At 39.8% G+C, this 26,044-nt stretch overlaps 3 protein-coding genes across 3 annotated transcripts; 2 read left to right on the forward strand and 1 right to left on the reverse strand.

Moving 5' to 3' along the window:
- Positions 1-523: 523 nt before the first annotated feature.
- Positions 524-3,137, reverse strand: srrd (SRR1 domain containing). Its single transcript, XM_084729181.1, is given in 6 exon segments — positions 524-917; positions 1,002-1,153; positions 1,404-1,502; positions 2,439-2,632; positions 2,711-2,751; positions 2,858-3,137. Coding segments are annotated over 6 exon segments (1,029 nt in total). The 5' UTR covers positions 3,007-3,137.
- Positions 3,138-5,139: 2,002 nt separating this feature from the next.
- tfip11 (tuftelin interacting protein 11) lies at positions 5,140-13,474 on the forward strand. The gene is made up of 14 exons (XM_084728942.1): positions 5,140-5,349; positions 5,772-5,940; positions 6,030-6,189; positions 6,299-6,426; positions 7,079-7,240; positions 7,448-7,639; positions 7,756-7,935; positions 8,631-8,765; positions 8,862-8,965; positions 9,357-9,525; positions 10,348-10,591; positions 10,678-10,820; positions 12,001-12,166; positions 12,962-13,474. The coding sequence occupies exons 1-14, from the start codon at positions 5,141-5,143 to the stop codon at positions 13,306-13,308; spliced, it is 2,508 nt and encodes an 835-aa protein (XP_084585068.1). The 5' UTR covers position 5,140; the 3' UTR covers positions 13,309-13,474.
- A 402-nt stretch (positions 13,475-13,876) lies between these two features.
- thoc5 (THO complex 5) lies at positions 13,877-25,540 on the forward strand. Its single transcript, XM_084728943.1, has 20 exons — positions 13,877-14,011; positions 14,256-14,360; positions 14,921-15,064; positions 15,286-15,399; positions 15,800-15,897; positions 16,553-16,699; positions 16,806-16,920; positions 17,205-17,337; positions 17,691-17,768; positions 18,615-18,658; positions 19,355-19,454; positions 21,486-21,594; positions 21,683-21,784; positions 21,885-21,981; positions 22,877-22,988; positions 23,079-23,182; positions 23,278-23,365; positions 23,463-23,578; positions 24,116-24,306; positions 25,333-25,540. Exons 2-20 carry the CDS (start codon positions 14,262-14,264, stop codon positions 25,394-25,396), a joined length of 2,055 nt encoding a protein of 684 aa, XP_084585069.1. The 5' UTR covers positions 13,877-14,011; positions 14,256-14,261; the 3' UTR covers positions 25,397-25,540.
- The last annotated feature ends 504 nt before the right edge of the window (positions 25,541-26,044 follow it).

The following is a 26,044-nucleotide window of genomic DNA, read 5'->3' on the forward strand; positions in this document are numbered from 1 at the left end:
TTATAATGTTGGCCTCTACTTGGTAGATCTGGTTCACATATTGTTATTAAATGGGGAATTAGCAGAAGTGTGATTTCACTTTAGTTTACAGTACAGTTTTGACAGCCAAGCAAATTTCATCATTTTCATACTGTACTAAGTCCAAGTGGACATTTGCACCAAATTTGAAGGCAAGAGACACAGCCCTCCACCTGTACTGTCTTATTTTCTCATTATTTTGCTGTGCTTTGGATGCTTTACTAACCCAGAACATCAGTATTTGAATCATCATGTGAATTACTAACAGCAGCTGACAAATCCTGCCCTCACTGGTGAAAAGTTTCAAGTCTGTAGAGCTTCTGACCAAACCCAGTATCACCACTGACTGTGGTCATAAATATACTTTGATGTACCTGTAACTGAAAGCAGCTCTATCTGTGGACTCACAGGACACACCTACTACATGATACATCCTCAAAACAGTGAGTTTTAGGCACCAAACTACTAAGCTAGGTTTAGGAAAGAAATCTTACTGTCTAGTAGTCTAGAAGGCTGCAGCTGGATCCTTCTCTATAACACGTTTATCACTACAGTGAGGTGAGAAAATACACCACTGGTTCAGTTCATTTATTGAAAAACTGCTCATACCAAAGGCAACAAAAAAAACTGTTCTGTCCAGTATTGTCCATCTCCTGTCTCAGCTTTGTGCCTCTCTCTGAATAATCTCCAGATCAGTGCAGTGTTGGTATTGTGGTTCAGGTGGCTCTGCCCAAGTGGCTTGTGGGAGTCTGTTAAGGCTGCTGATAGGAAACATGATGACCGCTGTGTCACTGAAGACGTCAACCAGTCGGGACGGACAGGCCAGCTGTCTCTCCTCACACACAGACACGGCCTGAGTGATGTAGCTGTAGTCCCGCGTGAACTCTCTGTCAATTGTCCTGTTGGATGAAACACAGAAATCATCACCTCCCCTTTTCTCAGTTTCTTAAACATCATCTTTCTCATTGAAGTCTTGTACGAACCTGTCCCTCATGCCGCTGAAGCTGTTTCCAATGATTATCATTTGAGAAAGGCTTTGTGTGCTCCAGTTCTTCCACAGTAAATTGTTGTACAGGGCTTTCCCACAATGCATCAGGTAAAAGAGTGTGGGCTTCGTCACCAGACGCTTCCCCTCCTGAACAATACAGAGAGACATACAGCTGTTGTTTTTGCACTAGTAGTACTAGTAGTAGTTGTGGACAAAACAACACATTTGATTATGTCATCTTCGGCTTTGGGAAACATTTTTCATAATTATCTAACTTTTTAGATAATTATAGAAAATGAATATATATATATAATATATATGAAATATATATGAAAATAATCACTGCAGCCATAAACAGGATTAAAAAAAAAAAAAACACAAGACGCCAACATCTGACCTCGTTTTCTGTGAGTACAGTCAGACCCAGCTCTCTCAGAACATCCTTCTCTCCAGAGGAGAACACGGGATCATAAACAGAGCAGTCCTTCAGTGGAATCTAGAGTAGCAGTGAGACAGAATTTATGATGAAAAGGGTCTCATCGCATTGAGTGTTCTTTTTTTAAGTGTTTTTTATTGAAGGATAGATTCAAGACATACAGTTTAAAATAAGATATTTCACTTCCCAATTAACCTCTCTCACATTAGCCTTAAATGTCCAAAGGTCAACACAATGCAACGCTGGCTTCATATGAAAAGATAAAGCAGAGTCGAAAGTAGAAAAGGTCTTGTGGTAGAAACTACATTAATCCTTACTGCCTTTTATCTGTTCTTCACTAGAACTGATGTCTAGATTGGGATCAGTATAAACAGGAATAAAGACTGAGGAGATAAAAATAAAACCAAATAATACAAAATAAGAAAAGTAATAGTATTAATAGTAGTGATGATGGAGGAAAGGAAAAAGGATGAGAAAGGAGAAAAACAAACAAAAAGAAAAAACAAAGCACACACAAAAAAGGACACCAGTAAAAAAGTAAAATCTTGGATGTTGTAGTTTCAAGTGGTAGCCATTCATTTATTAAAAAGTCTGCCATGTTTTCAGAAAGATATGATATCTGTTAGTATGCGTATAGTGAAGCCTCTCCGTATGAACTACATTCCCCAGATCTCTGAGCCGCTGCTGGAGTAGAGGGCCAACCTCTGACCTCCACTGTTGTAAGATAAGTTGTAGAAGAAATGGCTTGTCCCTCATATGAATTAATGGTGGGATTAACTAACCAACTAATGATCCAACAATACCAACTAGGGGATCTGGTGGAATAGTTGTACTAAAGATTATAGATATTTAGTCAAATATACAGACGGAGTTTAACTTTGGGCAGGACCATAACTGAGGCATAAGCGTTCCAGTGTCTTGCTTACACTTATTGCATAAAGGAGAGGTCTTGCAGACTGTTTGTTATCTGAATGGATAAACATAATATCCTCTGACCTGCCCTGCATCCAGCAGCATCAGCAACATGGCGAGCTGGTATCGAGCTGATACACAGGAGGAGAAGGGGCCCAGGCCATAACACACACACTGCAGCTGTCCACCATCTCTGCTCCGTCTCAGCTGCTCGGTGAGGTCCTCGGTGCTCTCTGGAGGTTTAAAGAGGGTTGCTGATCCAGCCACCAGCATCCGCTCTGAAGACAAGGTTCATAAAAGGTTAGACAAGCTGCAGGATAAATCATACTTTAATAAATGGTGTCCAACATGCTCACCTTTCCATTCCTGCCAAAACTCTTCACATCTCAGCTCAGACCTGCAGAGCAGGAGAACCAGAACTGAGTTTAAAATATCTCTAGATTTACCTGAAATGTTAATTATATATCAGGACTCTACTAATTAACTGGACCTAGACTTCTTACACTGTGTCTTTGATCCGTTTAATCGTCTTCTTGATGTCCAGCTGCTCCTGGCAGCATGTTGCATTTGAGGACACCTGAAATAGTTTTGATTTCCGCGCGGCGCCCTTTCGTCGCCGGGCCACCTGCCACTCCTCCCCAGTGTCCGACATCTAACTCTGCTAATTTACCGGTTCCCCATCTACACATAGACAATTTTTTTTTCTGTTTACAAATTAAAAAATATATATGTTGCCAGGTTGGCGTGTCTGCAGCAAGTGGGACTATTTTGAGAGTAACACACAAATTTCCTCTTCCGGTGTCACAATCGCTGCAATGAAAAATGGCGACATCTGCTGATAAAACCTTGGTGTTGAATTTCTATGGATGTGTATCTGAGAATGCAACAGACAATATAGTTTATTGTGTTTTATTGTGTGGCTTTAGTGCTTTCATTTTGTAGAATAAGGTAACATTGCAATTCGAGATAATAACCCAATAAACATCATACTAGCGGCTGATTTCGGAAATCAGATGGTATGTGTGGCACGGCATACTGTGCAATCCAATCTGTTTCTCCGTGTAATCTGCCTTTACAAGGCAACACTACTATATTTAGTTAGTATAATGCTACACACCGTGTGTACTATAACAACTACAACTACATCAATATAAACGCATATATCGGAATATATCTATATATCTATATTTTTTATATTTATATATTTATTTTTATCTATATTTTTTTAATTATTTTTTTATTTTACCTTTATTTAACCAGGAAGTCACATTGAGATTCAGAATCTATTTTACAAGATAGACCTGGCTAAGGTAGCAGCCAACCACATATTAAAATGTAACAAATTAAACAAAAAAATCCACAATAAGACAACAAGAACAACTATTACAACATAGTGGGCCTCTCAAGAAAAACAAGCACATGCCTCCATCACCACATTCTTATGATGCCCTTAAATTTATCAATGGAAATGAGTCCATGTACTTCTTGAGCCATTGTAACATGTGAATTTCCCCAGTGAGTGATCAATAAAATTTATCTCATCTTTCTGTATGCTTTCCAGAATATTTGGGTTGATGTTCAGCATTGTAAAAGAAGAAAACTAGGCAAACTATTCAATTGCCTAGACAACATCATATAATGTCATCTGTGCATTCTCCTCTCTCTATTTTCTTTCTTGTTTTCCTATTCTCATCTCTTTTACTGTTGTCTTGTTTACTGTTTTAGTGTCTTTTGCTTGTGTCTTGGTTTTACGTTAACTTTAGCTTAATTTTTGTCTAGTCTTTGTTTGACCTAGTTGTGCTGAACTTGTTTGTTTGTTTTTTGTTTTGTTTTTTTTGTTTCTTGATCTGTGAAAATCTGTTTTTAAACAAAAAGTTCGGTACAACACCGGAAGAAATTTACTGTGACAACAGGAAGGACTTGTGTTTTCGTTTGTGCAGCGAATAACGTGAAGCTGTCTTACTTTCTGACTTAAGATATATTATCCCATATTATTGATAAGAAGAATGCATATGTATTTGATCTCTGAGTAGGAGAATAGCGATTTTTCAGGTAAATTAACTTTTTTTTCATTATTTCCCTACAGGCAATTGTTCCGGGTAAAGCGAGTAGTTACATTAGCTAACGTTAGCCTTTGCTAGTAAATGTTAGCTTGTCCACACCGAAATATCTTGCCATGTAGTTGTTGAGATAAATTCACGACGAGTAACTGTGTTACATAACAAGCTCAACACTTTCTGATAATGTTGTTGATATTTACTCTTTGAGTAAATGTAAATTAAGCTAGTTGGCTAATAATTGTCCCTTGACCTCGTATTTGGGTTTAATATAATTAACACCTTCGTTTTACAAATAATAAAAACCTCAGTTCTCTAACCGTAGTTATATCACTTGAATTACTATCATAAGTAGATTTTATCAGCAGATTTCTTAGCATTTACTTAACTTATCATTTGGTTTCTGCAGGTCTTTAACATTTTAGGTCTTAAAATGTCTTAAATCCTGTTTGGATTACTTGGTTGAGTCTCGCCCTGTTTCATGTTTTTCGGGGGAAAAAGTACTGATCATTTTGTAACAACTGTAAAACAAAACCAATAACCACTAATGCAAACTATGCGTGTACTTTTTGTACCACTAAGAACATGGAATAGCAGGTCTTAAATTGCATTCCTAATGATATTTAACGATTTTAAAAGTCTGAAATGAAACTGAATGAAATGAAAATCAAAAGTTTTTACACTACTTAAACAGTTTTGCTATTTTGTTTGTTTGTCTGCTATTCAGAAATGTCAATGTCCCACCTGTATGGGAGGAGAGGGGAGGAGGAGGAAGAAGGTGTGGATGTGGAAAACTTTGAGGTGACAGATTGGGACCTGGCCAATGAGTTCAATGCAGGCCGTCGCAGATACAAACAGACCAAGGAACAGGCTACGTATGGCATCTGGGCCGACAGGGACTCTGATGAGGATGAGAGACCAAGCTTTGGAGGCAAGAGGTAAGGAAGGGGTTTATTTATATCACTGCACCAATGTCCCTGATGTCTTGAAGTCTTTTCCTGCTCACCTTGGTAACTTAAAACACATACTTCTCTCTTTATATCTCTCGATATCTTGTATGTATTTTTATATATTTTCTCTTTCCTTATTTAATAGCATTTAGAGTGGAAGAGAATTTCATTATTCAGAAAAAAATGTTTTTAACTGCATATGGCGAATGCTTTGACTTGACTTAACCTGACCTCAACTGCATCCATAACATAAGCCCTAACCTTACGAGGGGAAACACATCTAATGGGAGGGAAACACTAATCAAAGGGGAACAGGTCAAGTCATCCTAAGAGGAACGGTCCACAGAAAGACCAGCTGCTGCTTTTGTGACAGTTATCAGCAAATCGTGTCATTTGTTTTTGTCTGTTAGATCTAAAGACTATACCGCTCCAGTGAACTTTGTGAGTGGCGGTCTGCGTAAGACTGCAGCTGAGGAGAAACAACAAAAAGGAGAAGGAGGCTCTGATGACTCTGATGATGAAGATGGTCCTTCGGCACCTCCCCCTCCTCACAGTTCTGCACCCAAAAAACTTCAGATGGTAAATGTTGTTGTGCTGGTGTTTTTTACCCTTGGCTTTGCTTTATGTCACAGTGTTTTGTTAAACAATTTGTTTTTTACTTTTCCTAGGGAAATTTCCGCTCCAGTAACCAGTCACAGAGGTTTGCAGGTGGGATACAGTCTGGTAAAGGCATCGGTAGCTGGGAGAAGCACACGAAGGGAATTGGACAGAAATTATTGCAGAAAATGGGATACCAACCAGGCAAAGGCCTGGGCAAGAACGCTCAAGGTGGGTCAGCCTGAGGAGACTGTGATACTGAGATGTTAAGTAATAATGTGTATTTTACAGGAACAGCAGAATAGATACATTCTGACTTTGCATCCCATTATTTCTACAGGTATCGTGAACCCCATCGAAGCAAAGGTTCGTAAAGGCAAAGGAGCTGTGGGTGCTTATGGCACCGAGCGAACCCAGCAGAGTCTGCAGGATTTTCCTGTGATTGACTCAGAGGAAGAGGAGGAAAAGGTAGAGTGTAACACAAAAAAAATCATAACCTCTTTTTTCAACTAAACCCACTGTTAGATTATATAGCAGAAGTGATATTGTAGAGTCATTCAACATTATTATCTCTGCCGTGTGTGTGTGCATCAGCAACAGTTGCAGCCACAACTTCCACTGGGACATGCAGGCTTTGTCCAACAAAAAGTGTGAATTGTTTAGAATTTCAGCTTTTCTGAATTTTTGTAAAAAAAACAAAAAAAACAATTAAACAAAAACAAATTATATATATATTATATTGTTTGAAAGTTGCCTGTTTGCTCATAATGTTCTAAATAAATAACAAAATGTTCTGAAACAATAACAATGTTCATATTGAGAAGTTTGGACTTCTACAATTACATGAACTGAGGATGCTCGGTTATAATACCAAAACACTATTCTATGCATCTTAAAGAAAACTGATTATTAAAAACTTTGCATATGTCCAGATAGGAAAACTTGCCCTGTACTGCACTATAGAAAAAACTTAACTGAAATCTTTACAAATCTCTGCTGGCTGCATCTGGCAGTTGTGGTGGCATTGTAACGGGTGCTTCATTATCTGTTGCTGGAGATCTGAACTCTCCTGAATGCCCTTTTGTAGTTTTTACTGAATTCTCAGATTCTGTCTTTGTAGGAGTTTCAAAAGGAGCTCGGTCAGTGGCGTAAGGATCCTGCAGGCGCTGCAGGAAAGAAGAAACCAAAGTACTCATACAGAACTGTAGATGAGCTGAAGGCTAAAGGCAAGCTGGCAGGACGCAGCACAGCGGCATCCGCTGGAGAGTTGGCACAGGTCAAGGTATGTTTGAAAAGACTTTAACTCTCCTTTACATCTGTGTCCCTGAAATGTTATCAAAGCACAATGACATCGATCTTCACACGCCTTAAATTAGCCTGTAATTTTGTAATAAGCATCAAGTACATTTATCCTCAGTACAATTGTACATGAATGTCAGCACATGGTCGACTGTCTTCTCATTTACTTCATATCTCTTCTCATCTCCAGGTGATAGACATGACCGGAAGAGAGCAGAAGGTTTATTACAGTTACAGTCAGATGACCAGCAAGCACAGTGTCCCAGATGAAGGTCCACCAAGCATGTCCACTCAGGACCAGAAGGGATCTGGTTTTGCTCTTCCTGAACTCGAACATAACTTACAGCTGTTGATTGAACTCACAGAACAGGACATTTTACAGGTATGAGGAACCAAACATACCTGTGAAATATCTTCAAATTTATTTCTGTTCACCACTCTGCTGCTTCTACTACTGACATGCTTTCTGTTTTTCTGTCTTATCACCACCTCCTGCAGTCTGCCAGACGTCTGCAGCATGAAAAAGACGTAGTTGTGTCTCTGACCCACGAGTCGCGAGCCCTGCAGAGCAGACTGGAAGCAGAGAAAGACGCCATCCAGAGAATGGAGGCCGTCCTAGCGTTAGTGGAGCGTTTCCCTTCTGGGGAGATGGCCCCGGGGGAGGGACCCACCCTGCAGGTAAACACACAGTGAACACACGGACTAAGGCTTTATTCAGACTGCAGGCAAATCAGATTTGTTCCTAGAATCATATCTTTAAGACAGACTGTTCCTACTATTGTTTGCAAGTCATCAGACTAGATTTGTGCGTCCAGACATGAGCAACTTATCTGCCAAGGTTGCTGTGACAGTGACATAGGTGTCAGAAATGGAGATCAATCATCTCACCCTTCAAGCAGCTGCTAAACAAGTGCCAGCAGAAAATTTATTACAACATCTGTCCATGGACTGTAGTCCACTGTGCTGTCCCCCATACCACTTTGCTAGTAGCAGGATGGATTCTGCTCAACACTTGTGGCTTTCTGGTTTTACTGTCCTCATTGTGTGCCGTGTTGCCAATGACACAAAACATACTTTGAAATCTGATTTGAGTGACTGGACTGAGGTGCATTTCTAGAAATCAGATTGTAATTGCATTTCAAACCACCTCCAAATGTAGCTTGGGTGATTTGCAAAAATCTTATTTTATGTGGGTGTTTTTTTGTTGGCCAGACTTTCTAGAATCAGTCTGGATAAACCAAAAAAGACATTTGAGCTGGCAGTCTTAACAGGACTTATGAGCTACAGTTATCAGGCTTTTTCAGGGCTTATTCGGTTACTCCTTGCTATTTTATCACATCCACATAGTAAATTCTTTTTGTGTCTATTTTCAGGAGTGTGCTCGGATCTTTGAGACTTTACAAACAGACTATTATGAGGAATACAAGACAATGGGGTTGTCAGACTTGGCTGTAGCAGTTGTTCAGCCGTTACTCAAAGAAAAACTTCGTCCCTGGGACCCTCTGAAGGTATTCTTCTGCAATTATCCTCTGACATACTTTAATTATTTGCTTTAATCAGTGATGATTAATAATGAAGCTGCTGCTGTTGTCTGATTATTTCAGGACAGCTCTTATTGTCTGGAGGACGTTGGCCAGTGGAGAGCGATCCTTGAATCCAGAGAACTCCACTCCAGTGCCCCAGATTCAAACATGGATCCTTATCACAGGTCAGTTTAAACACATTAACATATATTACAGTTGGTAACATCTATAAAAATAACTTGTTGTATTTGCTGACACTGTCACTACTTCCTGATGGTGTCAAGTGACCAGAGCCACCCAATACTGACATTTTGGGTTGGAAGTTAGTCCTGATTGGTAGTTTTTGTTCAAGTGTGGTTGATAACTTAAAAATCCCATTCATACACGTTATCTGTCTCATGTACTACTGTCAGGATATAATGACATTTTCAGCAAGTATGACAAAAAGTTCTTTTTACCAACAAGTTACCAACTGTACCTTTAAGCAGAGCTTGTGTGTTTACGTGGATAAATTATATGGGCCAGATGTCACAGCCGGTTTTTGACTTTGTGTTGTGTGTTTGTTTGTCGAGCCAGGCTGTTATGGGAGGTGTGGATCCCAGTGATGCGGCCCTGTGTGTCAGCCTGGCAGCCTCGTATTGTCGGGCCAATGGTGGACTGCGTGGAGGTATGGGCTCCTCTTCTCCCCCTGTGGATCCTGGATCACCTGTTAGAGCAGCTGATTTTACCCCGGCTACAGCGAGAGGCAAGACACACACACACACACACACACACACACACACACACACACACACACACACACACACACACACACACACACACACACACACAAGCTCCATTAAAGATACACTTGGGCAGATGTTGAGAAATGTTTTTGATAATTTATTTTTTGTTTTGTATTTTGGGAAAGCATTCAACGTTTTACATAGTATCAGTATTACTTTAAGAAAATTCATTGTGTGTATGCTTAAAACAAAATTGAAAAATTTAGGTCTTAAAAAGTCCTAAATTTAACTTGTTGAAACCTGCAGCAACCCCGTATCTAGGGCTGAAGGGCAAAAAAATGGCTAAAGAGCTTGCTGATAAATAATGTAAAATAACATTATATTCACACTCATTTATTCTATCAAGTTTGATCTTTTAGGTTGTATGTACGTAGTGCTCCAAATGAAAAAAATCTTCTTGGACTTTGAAGGAACATGACAACCTTTCCATATATTTCATGTAGTATTGTAATAAGTATTTGTATCAGTTTCTTAATGAAATTCCACCTTTTAAATGAAATGTCACCCATTTATACAGTATTGCATCCACATCTAAAAGAAATTCAACTCCAAATACATTATTAATATGTTGAGGAATTTCATGCCAGTAAGCCACACTAAACTGTCTCTTCGAGGAAATATGGAAGTGATTGGTGTTATTGATCCCAATAAACAACCTTACAATAGCTTCACAACAAAAGTCTTGCCATGTAGTTGACCTAGTTGAATCCCATTGTGCTGGTTTTGATAACTGCACATAATTTAGTTTTGATAATTGCCTTCTAAATTGTTCCTTTTCATAGGTGGATACCTGGAACCCTCTAACTGACACGGTGCCCATCCACTCCTGGATCCACCCTTGGCTGCCTCTGCTCCAAGCCCGTCTTGAGCCTCTTTACCCACCGATCAGGAGCAAACTATCCAATGCCTTGCAGCGGTGGCATCCCAGCGACGCCTCAGCCCGCCTCATCCTACAGCCGTGGAAAGACGTTTTCACACCCGGTGCATGGGAGGCCTTCATGGTGAAAAACATCATCCCCAAACTAGGTATGGTTTCATCATCTCTGCAGTCTTATCCCCCTTTTGCTACCTGTTTCTCTTCCTCATGTGATATCTCCTGTTTCCATCCTCAGCTCTGTGTCTGGAGGAACTGGTTATCAACCCTCACCAGCAGCAGATGGAGCCATTTCACTGGGTGATGGACTGGGAGGGCATGTTGTCCCCATCCAGCCTTGTGTCCCTGTTGGACAAGAATTTCTTTACAAAGTGGTTGCAGGTCAGTGACAATATTTACTCTGCAAATTGCACTTGGAACAGAGAATAATCAAGACCTTGTTCAGACTGCTGGCCAGTAAGACTTGCTTCTCAAATCAGACCTTTAAAACAGACTGTCCACACTTTTATTTTCAAGTGATCAGATTACATTTGCTTGTGTCTAGACAACATCACAAACTTCAGTGTCAGTAACTGTATATGTTCCTGATGCCCTTAAAACAGTCCTGCTGTGTGCGGTGTACAGACACCTGTGCAGTCAAAGTTGTCCTCTGAGTTGTCCTCCATACTGCATTCTGTTTGGGACACGCTAAACTGCTCAGTTGCTCTGATACACCTCTGTCACTCTCGATTTGACGTTGTTGTTCTGTGTTGCAAGTGATGTAAAAATGTAGTTCTTTTTTGAGCGGCTGGCCTGAGATGCATCTGTGGAAATCAGATTGGAATCGCATTTCAAACCACTTCCAAATGTGGCTTGGATCCCATTTGCAAGAATCACATCACACAGTTTTTCTGCGTTCAGACTTTCTAAAATGAATCTGGACACAATCTGAATATGCCAAAAAAAACCTTGATTTATTATTGTATATATTTAGAGTTGCAAATAGTGATTATATTCAGGATTAATAGATGAATTGTTTTGTCTAGAAAGTGTGAAAAGATTGTGATAAATGCTCAGCACAGTTTCCCAGAGCTCAAAGTGACATCTTCAAATTGCTTCTTTTGTTCAAACAAACATCTGAAACCCAAAGACTCTTCACTTACTATCGTAAATGACGAAGAAAAGCACCAAATCCTTACATTTAAGAAGCTGGAACCAGCAAATGTTTGACACACTTACTTGAAAAACGACTGAAATTATTAATCAGTAATCACAATAATTGGCAGTTAAAGCTGGGGTTGTCAGTTTATTTTTGGCATCATTGGACAACAAGTTCCATAATAATTTCAAGCATAGTATAACTCAAGCGGTCTGAGAGAAAACTAGACCACAGTTACTGCTCTTGGCTCTGTTGTCAGTATTTCACAACCTGGGAATGAGACTGAACAATGACCTGCCATTCTCAAGAATCACTACTGCACCTTTAATTTTCTATCAAAGAGATTGTTGCAGCTCTCTATATATTGATTTTTTTTTTGTGTGTGTGACTTTGTTATGCCTGTTTGTGTTTTATCAATTGTAGGTCCTGTGTTCATGGTTGAGCAACAGTCCCAACTATGAGGAAATCACGAAATGGTACCTGGGCTGGAAAAGCATGTTTAGCGACGTCTTGTTGGCACAGCCACTCATCAAAGAGAAGTTTAATGAAGCTTTGGACATCATGAATCGTGCAGTGTCTTCAGGCATGGGTGAGTATCACACAGTCTCATAAAATAAACACCTTTATTAAATAGAGAGTTCAATTCAATTTAAGTGTATGCTATATTCAGAATATTGTTAGTGCTTTACTCTGCCATCTGACACCGTTTTTTGATGGGAAACTGCTGTAATACGAGCCAAATAGTTCCCTCTAAGTAACCAGACTCCATAGGCAAAATAACTCATTTTACCTCCAAGAACACAGGAGTTGCTAGTTAACTGCTTCCTTGATCTGTTAGTTTGTTTGTGTTATTGTGTGTCTCTGTGTTTTAAGAGGATGGTTTAGGTTCATCAGAGTCACACAATAACAAAGAGAACACTGGATTACACTGCCTCAGTCAGTTTGTTTGAGAGGTTAAAATGACTGATTTTACCAATGGAGTTTGGTTGGCTTGATGGAAGCAAAATTTGGCTTGTGTAATGGTGGTTTCCCATCTGGAAAGGCTGTCCAATGTCAAAGTAAACCGGTGAAGATATTGTAAATATAGCATACACTTGAACAATAATCATTTTTTTTAAAGGTGGTGGACCTTTTAAAGTGGCTAGAACACACTTTGCTGCTGACCCTGTCCACAACAGTACATTACTTAGCTTCTGTGCTGATACTCAGCTTTTCCAAACTTGGACCTGCTGACCACCATCTACTGTGTAGTTAATACAATGACTATAGAAAAATACCCTATACAATCCCATTTCAAATAATCAAAGCTATCCTTTTAAAATTATCATTATTTCTCTGCTGCACCAAAACATCCTACAGAACTCATTCTTCTTCATGTCCACAGGTGGATACATGCAGCCTGGTGCAAGGGAGAATATTGCATATCTCACACAGACAGAGAGACGAAAGGACTTCCAGTATGAAGCGATGCAAGAGCGGCGAGATGCTGAGAGTGTTGCTCACAGGGGCATCAGTGCTGGTGTGCCGACTAACTTCAAAGATCTTATCCAGACCAAGGCAGAGGAGAACAACATCGTCTTTATGCCATTAGTGGCCAAGCGCCATGAGGGCAAACAGCTGTACACATTCGGGCGTATTGTCATCTACATAGACAGAGGGGTTGTGTTTGTGCAGGGAGAGAAGACATGGGTGCCCACGTCTTTGCAGAGTCTGATAGATATGGCCAAGTGAGAGTGGGCTGACTGATTCCTCCGGCCGAGCAAAAGTGTCAGTGTAAAAGAGAAAAAGTCCAGCAAATGTTTGATTTTATGTAACTTCAGTATGCTGATACTTGTCATATGTGTCTTTGTACATTTTTAGTGTCATCAGAACTGTGAATAAATAATTTTTGGATGTATGTGGTCTTCTGTGTCACTGCTTTAATCAGACATGAATAACTAAAAATATTAAAGTACTGCACTTAGTAGAGATTATGATAACCATGATGGTTAAAAATGAAATATTGATATCATGTTAACAATACACTATTGGTAATATCATGTAAATAATCCAGCGTCAGTCTTAAACATACTGAATGTATTGTGGGACTAATAAAGGAAAAACTGATCTATATCTTATCCAATCTTATCTTACAATTTCATCCCTGGTGTTTTTAGACTTTTCTTTTTTATCAAATAACAATCCAACAATACAGATGATCAAGAAATATTGAATTTTGTGTAATGCAGCCTTTTAAATGAATTACAATGCCAGTGTTAACCTTTTTTCCTCTGGGTGGCGTTGTAGCTGCAAACTGGTTTTCAGGATGTTTGGCCCGACGGGGCTTCCGTTTGTACTCGGCGCTTTGCGGCGGAACAAAAGTATTGGGTACATGTCACTACATGTGCATTTGCGCAGTATTTAATTAATTCAGAGGCATTTTTCCATCACAGAGGTATGTGCATATATATATATAATTCGACAAATAAATGAGATATCGACGGTTTGGTATTTATGATCGGAAAACCTGGGTCAGATGAGCGGAAAAGCTAACGGTTATTAGCCAACGAGCTAGTGAGCCTCACTGTGCTAACGTTAGCTAGTTTGCTAATAGGTTAATACTGGCACATATGTTACTATAATTAGTTACACCACTTATCTCATTGTATTTAGTGTATATATTATTCATCTTTGTCCAGCCATTAATGTCGTCGGACGCCCTGAAGAAGCGAAAGTCGAAGGTCCTCCGCAGCGACGGCGGAACCCCAGAGATGAAGCGAGGTCGGGCAGAGGGGGACCAGCAGGTAGGAGGACTCCGCCGGGGAGGACAGGTTCAGGGGCACAAAAATACACAAAATATGTATTAAGTGGAATAGATTTAAAAATAAAAAATATACAAACTGCTGAATTAAACAACAACCCCTTGCATATAATGTCAGATGTGCTGTAATTTGCACCATTATAAATGATCAAAAGTGAATCTGTAGTTCTCTGAGAGTCTCAACTAAATCTTTGTATTGTTCGCCTAACAAATGTAGCATTTGTTATATGGCTATGGCGTTACCTAATATTTTACAGGTGTTATTGTGACGACCTGTTTAATTTGGACCAACATCACGGAAAAGTCCATCCAAGTACATGGATGAAGTTTTTGTGGTAGAGATGAAGGTCCTTATGTGATAGAAGCACAAATCTCTTATTGACAAATCAGATATGGGAGCAAAGTCTAGGTTGGATGATGTACATCCTTTATTTTTAAGCTCTTTATTGTTAACCAGGTACTAAGGTTACTAGGCTCATGAAAATATGAGTTATCAGTAGTTTGGGTGAAGTTATTTTGTTGTTTTTTTCTTCTATCTTCCAGGATGTGCGTGTGTACAGTGAGGAAGTGGAGCTGGATGGCCGGGACCCTGAGCAGGACTACCTGCAGTACAAAGAGTCGTGTGAGAGTTTGGCCACACTCATGAGTGAGATCCAGGAACTTAAAGCCAACGGAGCCAAGGAGGGGGTAAGACTACTTTATACACTGATTTAATTGGTTTTTGCTGGTACTAATCTTGTCACAATTCAAACTGAAAAAGAACAACCCCCACCCTCCATCCCCATGCAGCTTGTAGTTTTGGTAAATCTAATACATTACACAACGTTGTGTATATATGAACCTAGACAATTACGATTCTGTGCTTTTACCAATAATAATGATGTCTAACCAGCTGTATCTATTTTCAGTGTGCTGAGGTGGAGCAGAGACGTATGCAGAGCTGCATCCACTTCATGAATCTGAAAAAACTCAATCGTTTGGCTCATATGCGGCTGAAGAGAGGTAGAGACCAGACACACGAGGTAACTCCCACTCAAATCTCACACAGATGCTGTGCAATATTTATGATATATAATGACAAATACCAACTTACTCTAAGTTCACACTATTCCATTCATTTGGTGAACAAGTGCTGCCTCAGCTCCATTTGTGCTGATGAGGGAAGACAAGCACACCAAGCACTTTGTTTCTACTTTTAACACCTAACTGCAGTAGCTGCCGCTGTCAGCAGAAAAAAACGTTCATACCCTTGGGGTTTTTTGTGTGTAGAATTTATTGATCCAGTTTTGGATCCTTTTTGTTGATCCTTGAACATACTGAATCCTGGTTCTGATTGGCATGCTGTTTTGCATGCATTTATTTCCAGGGTCACCTGAGTTGTGTTTGCAAATGAGCCTTAATCACTATTCTTTTCTCCTCCAGGCAAAGCAGAGAGTGGATGTACTGCACCTTCAGTTACAGAACTTGTTGTATGAAGTCTTGCATCTTCAGAAGGAGATCAGCAAGTGTCTGGAGTTCAAGTTAGTACAAAATGTCTCATTCAAATAGAACTAGACTAGACACTTGCAAAAATCATTACTAGTGCTGCAGTTTTCAGTTATTTTAATAAGCAAGTATTCTCCTGATTATTCCATTAATTAAGTAACGAGATAAGAAATACTTCTGCTTTATTTAAGAACAGTAAGAGAAAATAATACTCTCTCTCTCTCTTTAAATGCAAATAATTTTGCATTAGTGATTTTTAGTAATCCTGTTACTTGATTTCTCAAGGAATTGCATTTCAGCTCTAGAACAAAAAAGGCTTTAATCTCGTAGCACTTACATTTAAGGAAAATTGGGCTCACAAAATTCAGTCAAGTCTCATCAAGCCTTAGAAACAAACGTATACTGTTTCTTTCAGTCAGTGAGATTTCTAATCAACCGGTAGGTACTAAAGGGTCTGAAAATATGTAGTTGGTTATATAAAAAGTAGCCTGTGTTGAGGAAAGCTTGTAAGAATGACTTGTTTCTTCCACTGTTGATAGCTTGTATGTTTTTTTAAGAAATGCGTGCTTCCACAGTAGTGGGAATAATAATAATAATAATAATAATAATGATAATAATAATAATAATAATAATAATAATAATGATAACAATAGATTTGAGTTAACCTTAGTTTACCTTTTCCTGATCAAGGTCTAAACATGAGGAGATAGACTTGGTGTCTGAGGAAGAGTTTCACCGGGAGGCGCCACCAGAGATTTCAAGGCCCAACCTCACAAAAAATGATCCTCACCAGCTCACACTGGCACGACTGGACTGGGAGCTTGAACAGAGGAAGAGGTATGCAAATAGGCATGCAGCATTGTGCATTAGTAGCATGCTGTGGTCAGAAAACAGTCTTTTGGGGATTGCAAAACATCTATTGAAAGTCTGTGCTTGGATACAGGTTGGCAGAGAAATACAAGGAGTCACAGGCCACAAAGGAGAAGATCCAGAAGAGCATCGAGGTGAAGAAGGAACATCTGACAAGCCTGCAGCCTGGACTCAACGCCATCATGCAGGTATAAAAACTGTCTGACTGCCATCAGGGTTTTAAGCTTTGATACAACCATGCTATCGTTCTGTTTTAAGTCACGTTTCAGCAGCTCAGAGTATCGATTTTGCAAACAATGTTGTTGATTTATTATTTATAATCTTGAATGTTTAATTTATTTGCCTAGTTATTTTTAAATAAGTGTTCTGTAGAGTCCCATTAATCTTTTTGTCTTAACTGAGGTGAAGGTCCTTACACTGTACATCATGTATGGATCCTATGAATGACAGAACCCTCTCTCCTCTGTCACAGGCATCTCTTCCGGTTCAGCAGTACCTGTCCATGCCTTATGAACAGACCCAGAAACAGACAGAGATCGCCCGCCACCTGCCTCCACCTCTTTATGTCCTGTTTGTTCAAGCTAATGCCTACGGACAGGCCTGTGGTTAGTTGTCATTACAGAATATTTTTATTTTTTTTATTTTGCACTATAAAACAAAGCAGCAGAAACGCAACTATGAAACAAAAAATAGATGTAAATTGTACAGATGAGACCTCTAGAAGTGTATAGAGGGAATTTCAGCTCAAAAAGCTCTATAAGCACTATAACGCTTTGTGATCCACAAAAATATGCAAATAACCAACTATAGGATTAAAGAGCAAACATAAACCAAGATAAAAACATAAAATCAAACACAGGATATTTTCTTGAGTCAACATCCTATGTTTCAAGCCAAAAACATTTTTCTTTATGGATTTTCTTTGACTGTCTGTGGTTTATTTTTGTTTCCATTTCAGACAAGAACCTGAGTGTCTCCATCAGTGGTGATGTTGATGAGGCCAAGGCTCTGTCCAAGCCTCCAGAAGACTCCCAGGGTACAAACACTGATACACATGACATGCCATAACACATACAGCATGCACATGTAGCACATACACACTTAGATTTGTTGTGCAGCTCATTTTTCTATTACATTTTACGTCACTTAATATTCAAAATTTAATCTTGTTTGTGTTCACAACACCTCATCAATCCAGAGGTCAGCCATGTCTGACATACTGAACGTAAACAATCCATCCAAATTCACAAGTGTTTGTGATTTTTGTTGCTCAAAATGATCAGTTTTGGTCAACCAAATATAAGCTTGTAAGAATAATAGGCTTTCTCGCTGTCTCATCAGTTGACCTTTTTAATAAATTGGATGAAGAGGTCATAACATTCATATTTCCAAAATGAAAAAATGAGTTGATCACCTGCCTCAGCTTTCACAATACACATCAATGATGAGTTGATATTGAGCCCCTCTTACCACCCACCATTAGGTTGTAGGCTTCCAAACCTTTATAACATTTAAGGGCTTCAGCTGTGATTGGGCCCTAGTGGAAAAACGAGGTAGTTCACTATGTTGGGCTAGGAAATAGAAGGCAGAATTGTTGGATCGTTGATGAAGATGGAGAAGTCAGCTTGTAGTTCCTCAAAATGCCTTACCAGTCCTCTACAAGTCTTACCTGCTTCCACTCATGTACCTTAACTTTTCCCTGGTTTAGACATTTTGAAATTGCCTTGCTTTGAATATTCAGTGTGAAATTCATTTGCTTGTTTACATCCTTGTATCTCCAGTATGTTGTGGCTTACTGACCAAATCATGTTGTTGGTGCAAACACTATTGGTGAGAAAACAAAAAAATCACAATATGGTATGTGTGTTCTGGTTTCATCCAGATGATGAGAGTGACTCAGATGCAGAGGAGGAGCAAGAGAAAACGGTGAGTCTCAGGCCTGGCTTTACTTCCAGCACACACACACACACAGTTGTGCATACACACACTCAAACACCCTCAGGTCAGTGGGTTCAATGATTTTTTAATATACCCATTTCTGCAACTGACACACAAACTGTCCCTGAAGGCTGAGCTGTCACACACTGTGGTCTGACGGGTTGGGAAGTGGCAGGTATCGATCGCTTCCTTCATCCGGATGAGTGCCAGCTGGGGGATTCTGGGAAATTTTGACCAAGAATGGCTAGGTGACTGTAACTTGAGCCCACCTTGAGCATGCACGCTCAGCAGCAGAGCAGTGCTCATTTTTGATGTCAGACTGTCTGTCGGAGTAAATGTGTATTTTCCAAGTTATTAATTACTGATTTGGGAATGCAGTTTTTTGTTTTTGATGCATTTGGCCTTTTATCATCTTCATATGTCAGCTTGTGTCTTCTTTTTAAATGTTTTACTCTGTCCAGCCTTTCATTTTAACTGCTGCCTCCTACTTTTATCTGTAATATAATAGTAGAGGGCTGAAATGCTAGCGATGCTAAGTTACTATCATGTTTCTCCTGTAAGCAGCTGGAATTTGATACAAATTGTTTTTCTATTTTATTTGATATGTCACAGTGTCCAACATGCACTTTGTTTTGCTTTCATGCTTTTCATCTCTTGTTTCTGTTTCTTTTTACTGTCTGACAGAAGAGGAGAAGACCAACCACAGGAGGCCAGCTGGATGACAAAAGACGGGAGATGCTGAAAAGGCATCCACTGTCCCTCTGCTTAGACCTCAAGTGTAAAGGTAACCCAGTCTACATTATTCATGACCTAAAATCTTGTCTGTCTGCAACGAATACTGTAGGTCTGAGCATTTTGTGCAGGCAGACTCATTCCCTGTCTTAACACTGCATGGTTAAAGGGTAATATCTGTGTTTCTCAGCCTGGAAAACCTGAAAAAATCTCTATGAGCAACTGCAGACCACAAAAGCATGTCCACTAAACTCTTTAAGTGGACATGCTTTGGCCACTGGCAGCCACAGATTGTTATTATACGTTTCTGATGATAGTAAGGATCATGACAGAGATAGACTTTTTTGTTAAAGAAAAATTCTTTTCTTCTTCTTTTTTGTTGAACCACTGCTGTGGCAGTCACCAGACTCTGGTTTGGTTAAAATAAAGAGCTCATAACTGTCATCAGTGCAACTTTTATTTTGAAGGATCAGTATCATGTTGAGATCAGCTTATCGATCTATTAATACATCTGTGGATCAACGCTGTCGCACACAAGTCAGGAACACAGCCGCTGAATGGCCGACAGACTCAACCCAAGGCATCTTGGGATTGGCAGCGGGCAAATTAATAGCATGCTAACAACAACAGCAACTGCTTCGAGGCAGAATGGATAAATAATCACAGTTGGAAGTAAAATGGTAACATTAGCATTATCTTAAATTATCCTTTTCCTGCTCAGCTTACTTTGGAGCCAATGCCTGTCACTTTTTCAGCATTTGGGAAACAACAGACAAGATTTTTCTTGGTCTGGAGAAGGTGGGGCATTCATTATCTGACACACTGTAATGTATACTGTGCATTTACCACTAGATTGACAGCTTACTGCTAAATAGAATTTTCTGCTCTGTTATGAGAAGCATCATCACTTTCTGTCTGCTTGCTCTCCCTCACTTGCACGCTGTACACACTTACACACTGCCCTATTCCTTAAAGAAGCTACGCATATGACAGTGTGCTTAAAAAAATCCAATAAAATGTAATTAAGTCAGTTGCAGTAAATTGCCATCCTGTGGGGATGTTGGGGATGATGCTTTGTCACCACGGTAAGGAAAAAAAATCCATACTGTCACGGCCCTACCTTTGACAAGCACAATAATATAGGCCGTTTTTAAAAAAAACATTGTACTTTTAACAAAAATGTATGTCTTTATAGGGATCCTTCCATAATATTAATAATAATCTGAGCCCGTCAGAGGCATGTTTAGTGGATGTATATTGACGGTAGGGCTTTGCAGTCTGTTTCATGGCTGCAGCAGTCTCAGCCAGCCTTGACTTAATTTCAAAAACTGTCGTCCTCTTTAGTCACTTAGACACAAAACATGATAAAGAAGTCTAGGTTGGAAAATACTGAAGTTACCCTTTAAGCCCAAGTATTTACAAATCATCTGTGTTACATTCCCTGTAATGTGACAATAGCTGTACTGTCTATTGTGGTAACTTTATACCTACCAGGTAGTATGTGAAAGAAAGTAAGTGTGATCCAGTCTGCTGTGATGTCATGACACCACTTGACCCTCGTGTTCCCTCTGCTGGCAATAAAAGGAACAGTGACAGATTATAGTGGGATCTGCATTGCAGGCGTAACTCTACCTAAAGGGGGGAGGAGGAGGGAGGGAGGTGAGAGAGACGCTTGCAGCAGCGTGGAGCTGCAGCACCGACCACACGCTGTAAGCATATTTTCTCATCACAGATTCTTTCTCTAACTTCTGCTTTTATTTCTGGAGTTATCTCGTCTGCTGCCAGCTGCAGCAGCCAGTTCACTGCAGCAGAGGCAGAAAGAGAGCAGTGTAGGTGTGTGAGTGACACAGTGTTACTGGGTTCACTGTTGCTGCAGAGAGGGCAGCCTAAAAGATGACCATCAACACAGCGTGCATCCCCCGGGTGCTGCTAGCTATCATCTGCCTCGTTACTGCTCCGTAATGCGCTGCGGTGTAAAGTAAACCCTGGGGGACGATCACTGGGAGGATTAATGAAAAGAGCCGAGGTTGAGGGAGTATTGAATGGATTAGTTCATCATGTGTTATCCATCATGTCTCCACAGATGGCAGCATCCTCCATCTCTTCTTCTACTACCTGATGAATCTGAACATTATGACAGTCAAGACCAAGGTCTCCACGTCCACAGACCTCAACACAGCCATCAGCGCAGGGTGTGTCTCATTGTGTTTCTGTAAATGGAGCATTTGTCTCCCTCGCTGTGTCCCTGAAAGGAAAGTCTGATGATGTCTTCTTTTTCAGGGATCTGCTGAAATCAGACACTCTGCTCAGCTGTCTGTACACCAGCGACCAGGGACGAGAAACACCAAATCCAGCCAATCGCTACCAGTTTGATAAAGTCGGGTGAGGATGTCAAATTATGATTTAAAGTAAATTAAAAGATGTTCAGCCAGTCATTAAATTTAACAAAAAATCAGTAGATTAACCCCTAATTTCCTTTTAGGATTGTTTCCTTTGCTGATTATGTGGAGGAGCTGGGCCATCCCTACATGTGGGTTCAGACTCTCGGAGGACTACATTTTCCCAATGATAATTCAGAGGTTTGTGTGTCCTTGATTTTCAACATAATCTTTTGTTTCATCTACATAATCAAGCCTGTAAACCAAAAGCTCTTTAAAGGGATAGTTTTGCATTATTTGAAGCGGGGTTGTATGAGGTATGTATGCATAGTCAGTATATAGTACAGTTTCAGTGTATGATATATTTATATGAATATTTTCACCACTTACTGTCAGACAGCCTCTCCTGACAGGAAACTGCTGTTATATAAGCTAAATACCACTCTGTCTCAGTCATTCAGACTCCCATGGCGAAATCAGTAATTTTACCTCACAAATCGCAGAAGTTCCTGGTATACCGCTGCATCACTCTGTTAGTTTGTGTTATTGTGTGACTTCAGTGAATCTGAGCTAACCTTTTGAAACAGAAGAATAATAGAATAACTTCTGTGCTCTGTGAGATACAGGTACTGATTTTGGCAAAGGATTCTGGTTGGTGTTGAGAGCGATATTTTCGGCTTATATAACAGCAGGTTACTATCAGAAAAGGCTGTCTGACACAAAAGTAAAGTGATGAAAGTGCTATATGGTGGAGTCTTAGTTGCCAACTACTGTAGGTAATAATACGTTGGTAAGTACCTCATACACTCCACATCAAATTTTTCGAACTATCTCTTTTATGACTAACTATACAATCAAACTTAATATGAACAGCTAGTAAAATAAGCAAAGTGATACAATGCACCACATTGATTGCTGTGGGTATAAAGGAATTTGCACTTACAGTCAAATTTTAGATGTGAGGGTAAAGGCTGCAGGAGTCTAGAAATTTTGGTTTAGGTACATCAACAGTGCTTGAATTTTACTTTTATTCTTAAAAGCTGTATGAACCATGGTTACAGCCTTATCATGTTGGTCCGTGCTCTTGTTCTTCCAGGGTGTGTGTGTGGGCAGTTCTCTGAGTGCCAGCCAAATGGAGAGCACCATGAAGCTGCTGAGGGGAAGAGTCCAGTCCCGGTTGGCTTTGCAGAAACAGTTCGCCTCTTTAGGCACGTTACATGTTAACAACCACACATTAAATACTCCTAAAGAAGAGATGAGAGCTTTTTGATTGCGATCTATTGTCTTTGTGTCCTCAGAGCACAGCATCATTCCAGTCTCCGCTGAGTGTCAGCACCTGTTTCCTGCCAAGATCATATCCCGTTTAGCTCGGTGGACCACCATCACCCATGAGGAGTACCTGGTAAACGCATAGGAACACACATGTACCAATATTTGAAATGAACTTTTCAAAAAATAGGCTTCATATCTCACTATGATGTTTCTCTTTCCTGCTAGGCCTTGACTTACACTCGTCATGTGACTGATGCTGGGCTGGCCAAAGACACTGATCTGTACTTTATGGGTGTGGTGGAGAGGGGCACAGGTAACTACCAACACTGATGATAGAACTGGCCAATATTGATGACTTGATTTAAATTATTTTCTTATAAACCACCTCCACTGATCTCTTTCTTCTTCAGCTCATCTCCAGGCTGCTGTGGTGCTGAGTCCCCGTTATCCAGAAATCTCTCCCCTTTTTTCCCTCTCCCTCAGCTGGAAGGGAGAGCGCAGTGGACGCACTGACGACAACCTTCGAGTATGAACATTTTTCAGTGTTGATTTTAACAGTGCTATTAAAAAGGTTTCACCTTTATCACTAGAAAATATGATGTTTGGCCGGGTGGATCAGGTGACAGAGCTGTGTTCATAGTTGGTTATTAATAATTTTCCAGAAGCATTGCAAACAGTAGTCCACCTCCAAGCAGTCCAGCTTATGCTGAAGCTGCTGTGGCCCTGTCAGAGATATATACAGTATGAATAGCTGTATACTGATTTTCCTGCACAGATACCAAGGCAGTGACTGAAGCTTCATAGTATTCAGTACAGCTCTACCCTTTAGTTTTCTCTTCTGCAATGCAGGATGACTTTTTCAAAAGGTGTTGGATAGTGATTACTTATGTGAAAACTCAACTGACGACTTGCAAAACTAACACTTTGCTGTACCTGTTATGATAAAAAAGTAATCTGAGTACCAAGTAAATAAGTGTTTTTTGTAGTGTGTTACTCTTAATAGTGGCTCTTTTTATGCAGAGGTTTTTCACGCTCTAACCGACTCACCTGCTCCTGTTTTTAGGCCATGGAAAGCGAAGTCAATGTGTTCAAAAATGAACTACAGGGACCACGCCCAGGACACCAGCTCCTGACCAATCAGATTTCTCGCCTGTGTGTCTGTCTGGATGTGTATTTGGAGACTGAAGGACAAGATGATGGTGTGGAGGGGCCACGAGAGTTCCCCCGAGAAAAGATGTGCCTGCGCACTGTCAGGTACCTAGTCACAAGACACACATAGAGAAGTCTTTACATGTTTGGTTAGAGACACTTTAATTTGGGTTTCTGCAGGTCCTTAAAAAGTCTGAAAATCTGTTAATCTGAATTTTATGCTTGAAATTTAATTTTGACAGGTCTTCAAAATTGATTGGATTATGAAGTTAATGAAAATGTATTTATTTATTTAACATTAACTTCAGTTTCTTTTGTTGTTGATCTCTAAAAAAACAAAAAAAATACTTAGTAATACAGTTTTGCTCTCAGGTTAGAACAAATCTGGTGCTGCTCTTCTGAAACCAGTCCAGTCCCCCTCTCTCTCAGTGCTCTCTCATATATAGTATGAGAGCCTGCCTTGCGAGTTGAAACTGGCCAAGTATTGGGTCAGCACTGCAGAAAGGAGGGTTGACAAGATTGACAACACATATACATGGTTTTTTCTTAACTTGCTCATACCAGCAAGGCCTCATTTCATTCTTCAGTGTGTTATCATAAATATCATATATCCAAAGTAAGCAAATCATTTGAGTATCACACACTATTTATCTTAATTAGCTGTCATGTCCTCACTCATCCTTTGACCAATCAAATCTGAGAATCTGCCTACTCATGCAGCACATTCAGGGGCTATTATTCAGGCGTGCTTGCTCTTTAAACACCAGCACAAGATGGCCTCCACGAAGGACACAAACTCTGGCAGGTTATGGCTTTGATTACAGCATGTCTGTAATATTTTTCTTAAGCAAAATGCGCTTCTAATGCGGAGTACAATTGTTTGTTTTCTTTATTCAATTTATAGTTTAAATATTAATTGAGAAATACAAAGACATTGTGTGAGAGAATCTGTTCACCTTGCTGAACAAAAAAGGGTTTAGGAAATAGTGAGGGAGTTGATGCTTCCTTACAGTCTCTTTTAAATTGCTTTTATGGAAATATTGATATTAACTTGTTGAAACTTGCAGAAACCTTGTAGCATCTGAATAGATGAATTGTATTTCTGATGTCTGTTTTCTTGTCTTTTCTCAGGGGTCCAAATCGTCTGAAGCCATTCAAGTACAACCATCCTCAGGGGTTCTTCAGTCACCGCTAAATCTGTTCATATGATTCTCTTCACTGTACTTTAAATCTCTGACTCCCTCAAGCCCAACCCTTGTGACTTTTTGACACACAAATGACTCTTTTAAAAATGACTTTATAACTGTTTGAAAATAAAAAAAATACAAATTTTCTTGAATGAGTGTGTATCTGGTCTATTTCAGGCTCTGTTGTATTTGTGATTTGTTGTGTTTATGTTTGATCCGTCTGCCTCCCTGTCTACCTTCACCTCTCTGTGCTGCTCTATTTATAGGCATCTTCTGCTCTACCTAATTATTATGCCATTGTGGTTCAGTGCTACAGCAAGCTGAGTCATTTCCCCAGAGAATTGTGTGCATGGAAAATGATATTTGGTGTGTTGTTGGCCTTTGACCTTTCATTTATCATCCCAGATGCTGTAATGGATGAAAACAGGTTGTTATTCAGGACACTGATGCCAGTTCCATCAAACATTACTCTCATTTTATGATTTAGCTCGCAGCAGTCTGCAGAAGGGTTTGGCAAAAATATCATCCTTGTATTTATGCGCATTGGAGAGCAAATGCAGCAGGATGTAATCTAATCCAGACGTGAATGCCTCATAGATTTACGGACAAGGATGTATATAAATAGAGGGAGAAGACAAGGCGGCTGCCATTTCAAA

This window comes from Lutjanus erythropterus, chromosome 10 (genome assembly GCF_056507025.1).
Source record: "Lutjanus erythropterus isolate fLutEry1 chromosome 10, fLutEry1.hap2, whole genome shotgun sequence".
Classification (NCBI taxonomy): Eukaryota; Metazoa; Chordata; class Actinopteri; order Lutjaniformes; family Lutjanidae; genus Lutjanus; species Lutjanus erythropterus.

What these genes read in the sequence shown, in the direction of transcription:
- tfip11 (XM_084728942.1), top strand. Translation starts at nt 5,141, where the DNA reads ATGTCAATGTCCCACCTGTATGGGAGGAGAGGGGAGGAGGAGGAAGAA. An exon ending in CACCCAAAAAACTTCAGATG is followed by an intron (nt 5,941 to 6,029) that starts GTAAATGTTGTT and finishes TACTTTTCCTAG; the next exon opens with GGAAATTTCCGCTCCAGTAA. An exon ending in TACCCCGGCTACAGCGAGAG is followed by an intron (nt 9,526 to 10,347) that starts GCAAGACACACA and finishes TCCTTTTCATAG; the next exon opens with GTGGATACCTGGAACCCTCT.
- thoc5 (XM_084728943.1), top strand. Translation starts at nt 14,262, where the DNA reads ATGTCGTCGGACGCCCTGAAGAAGCGAAAGTCGAAGGTCCTCCGCAGC. An exon ending in GAAACAGTTCGCCTCTTTAG is followed by an intron (nt 22,989 to 23,078) that starts GCACGTTACATG and finishes TTGTGTCCTCAG; the next exon opens with AGCACAGCATCATTCCAGTC. An exon ending in GCACTGACGACAACCTTCGA is followed by an intron (nt 23,579 to 24,115) that starts GTATGAACATTT and finishes TCCTGTTTTTAG; the next exon opens with GCCATGGAAAGCGAAGTCAA.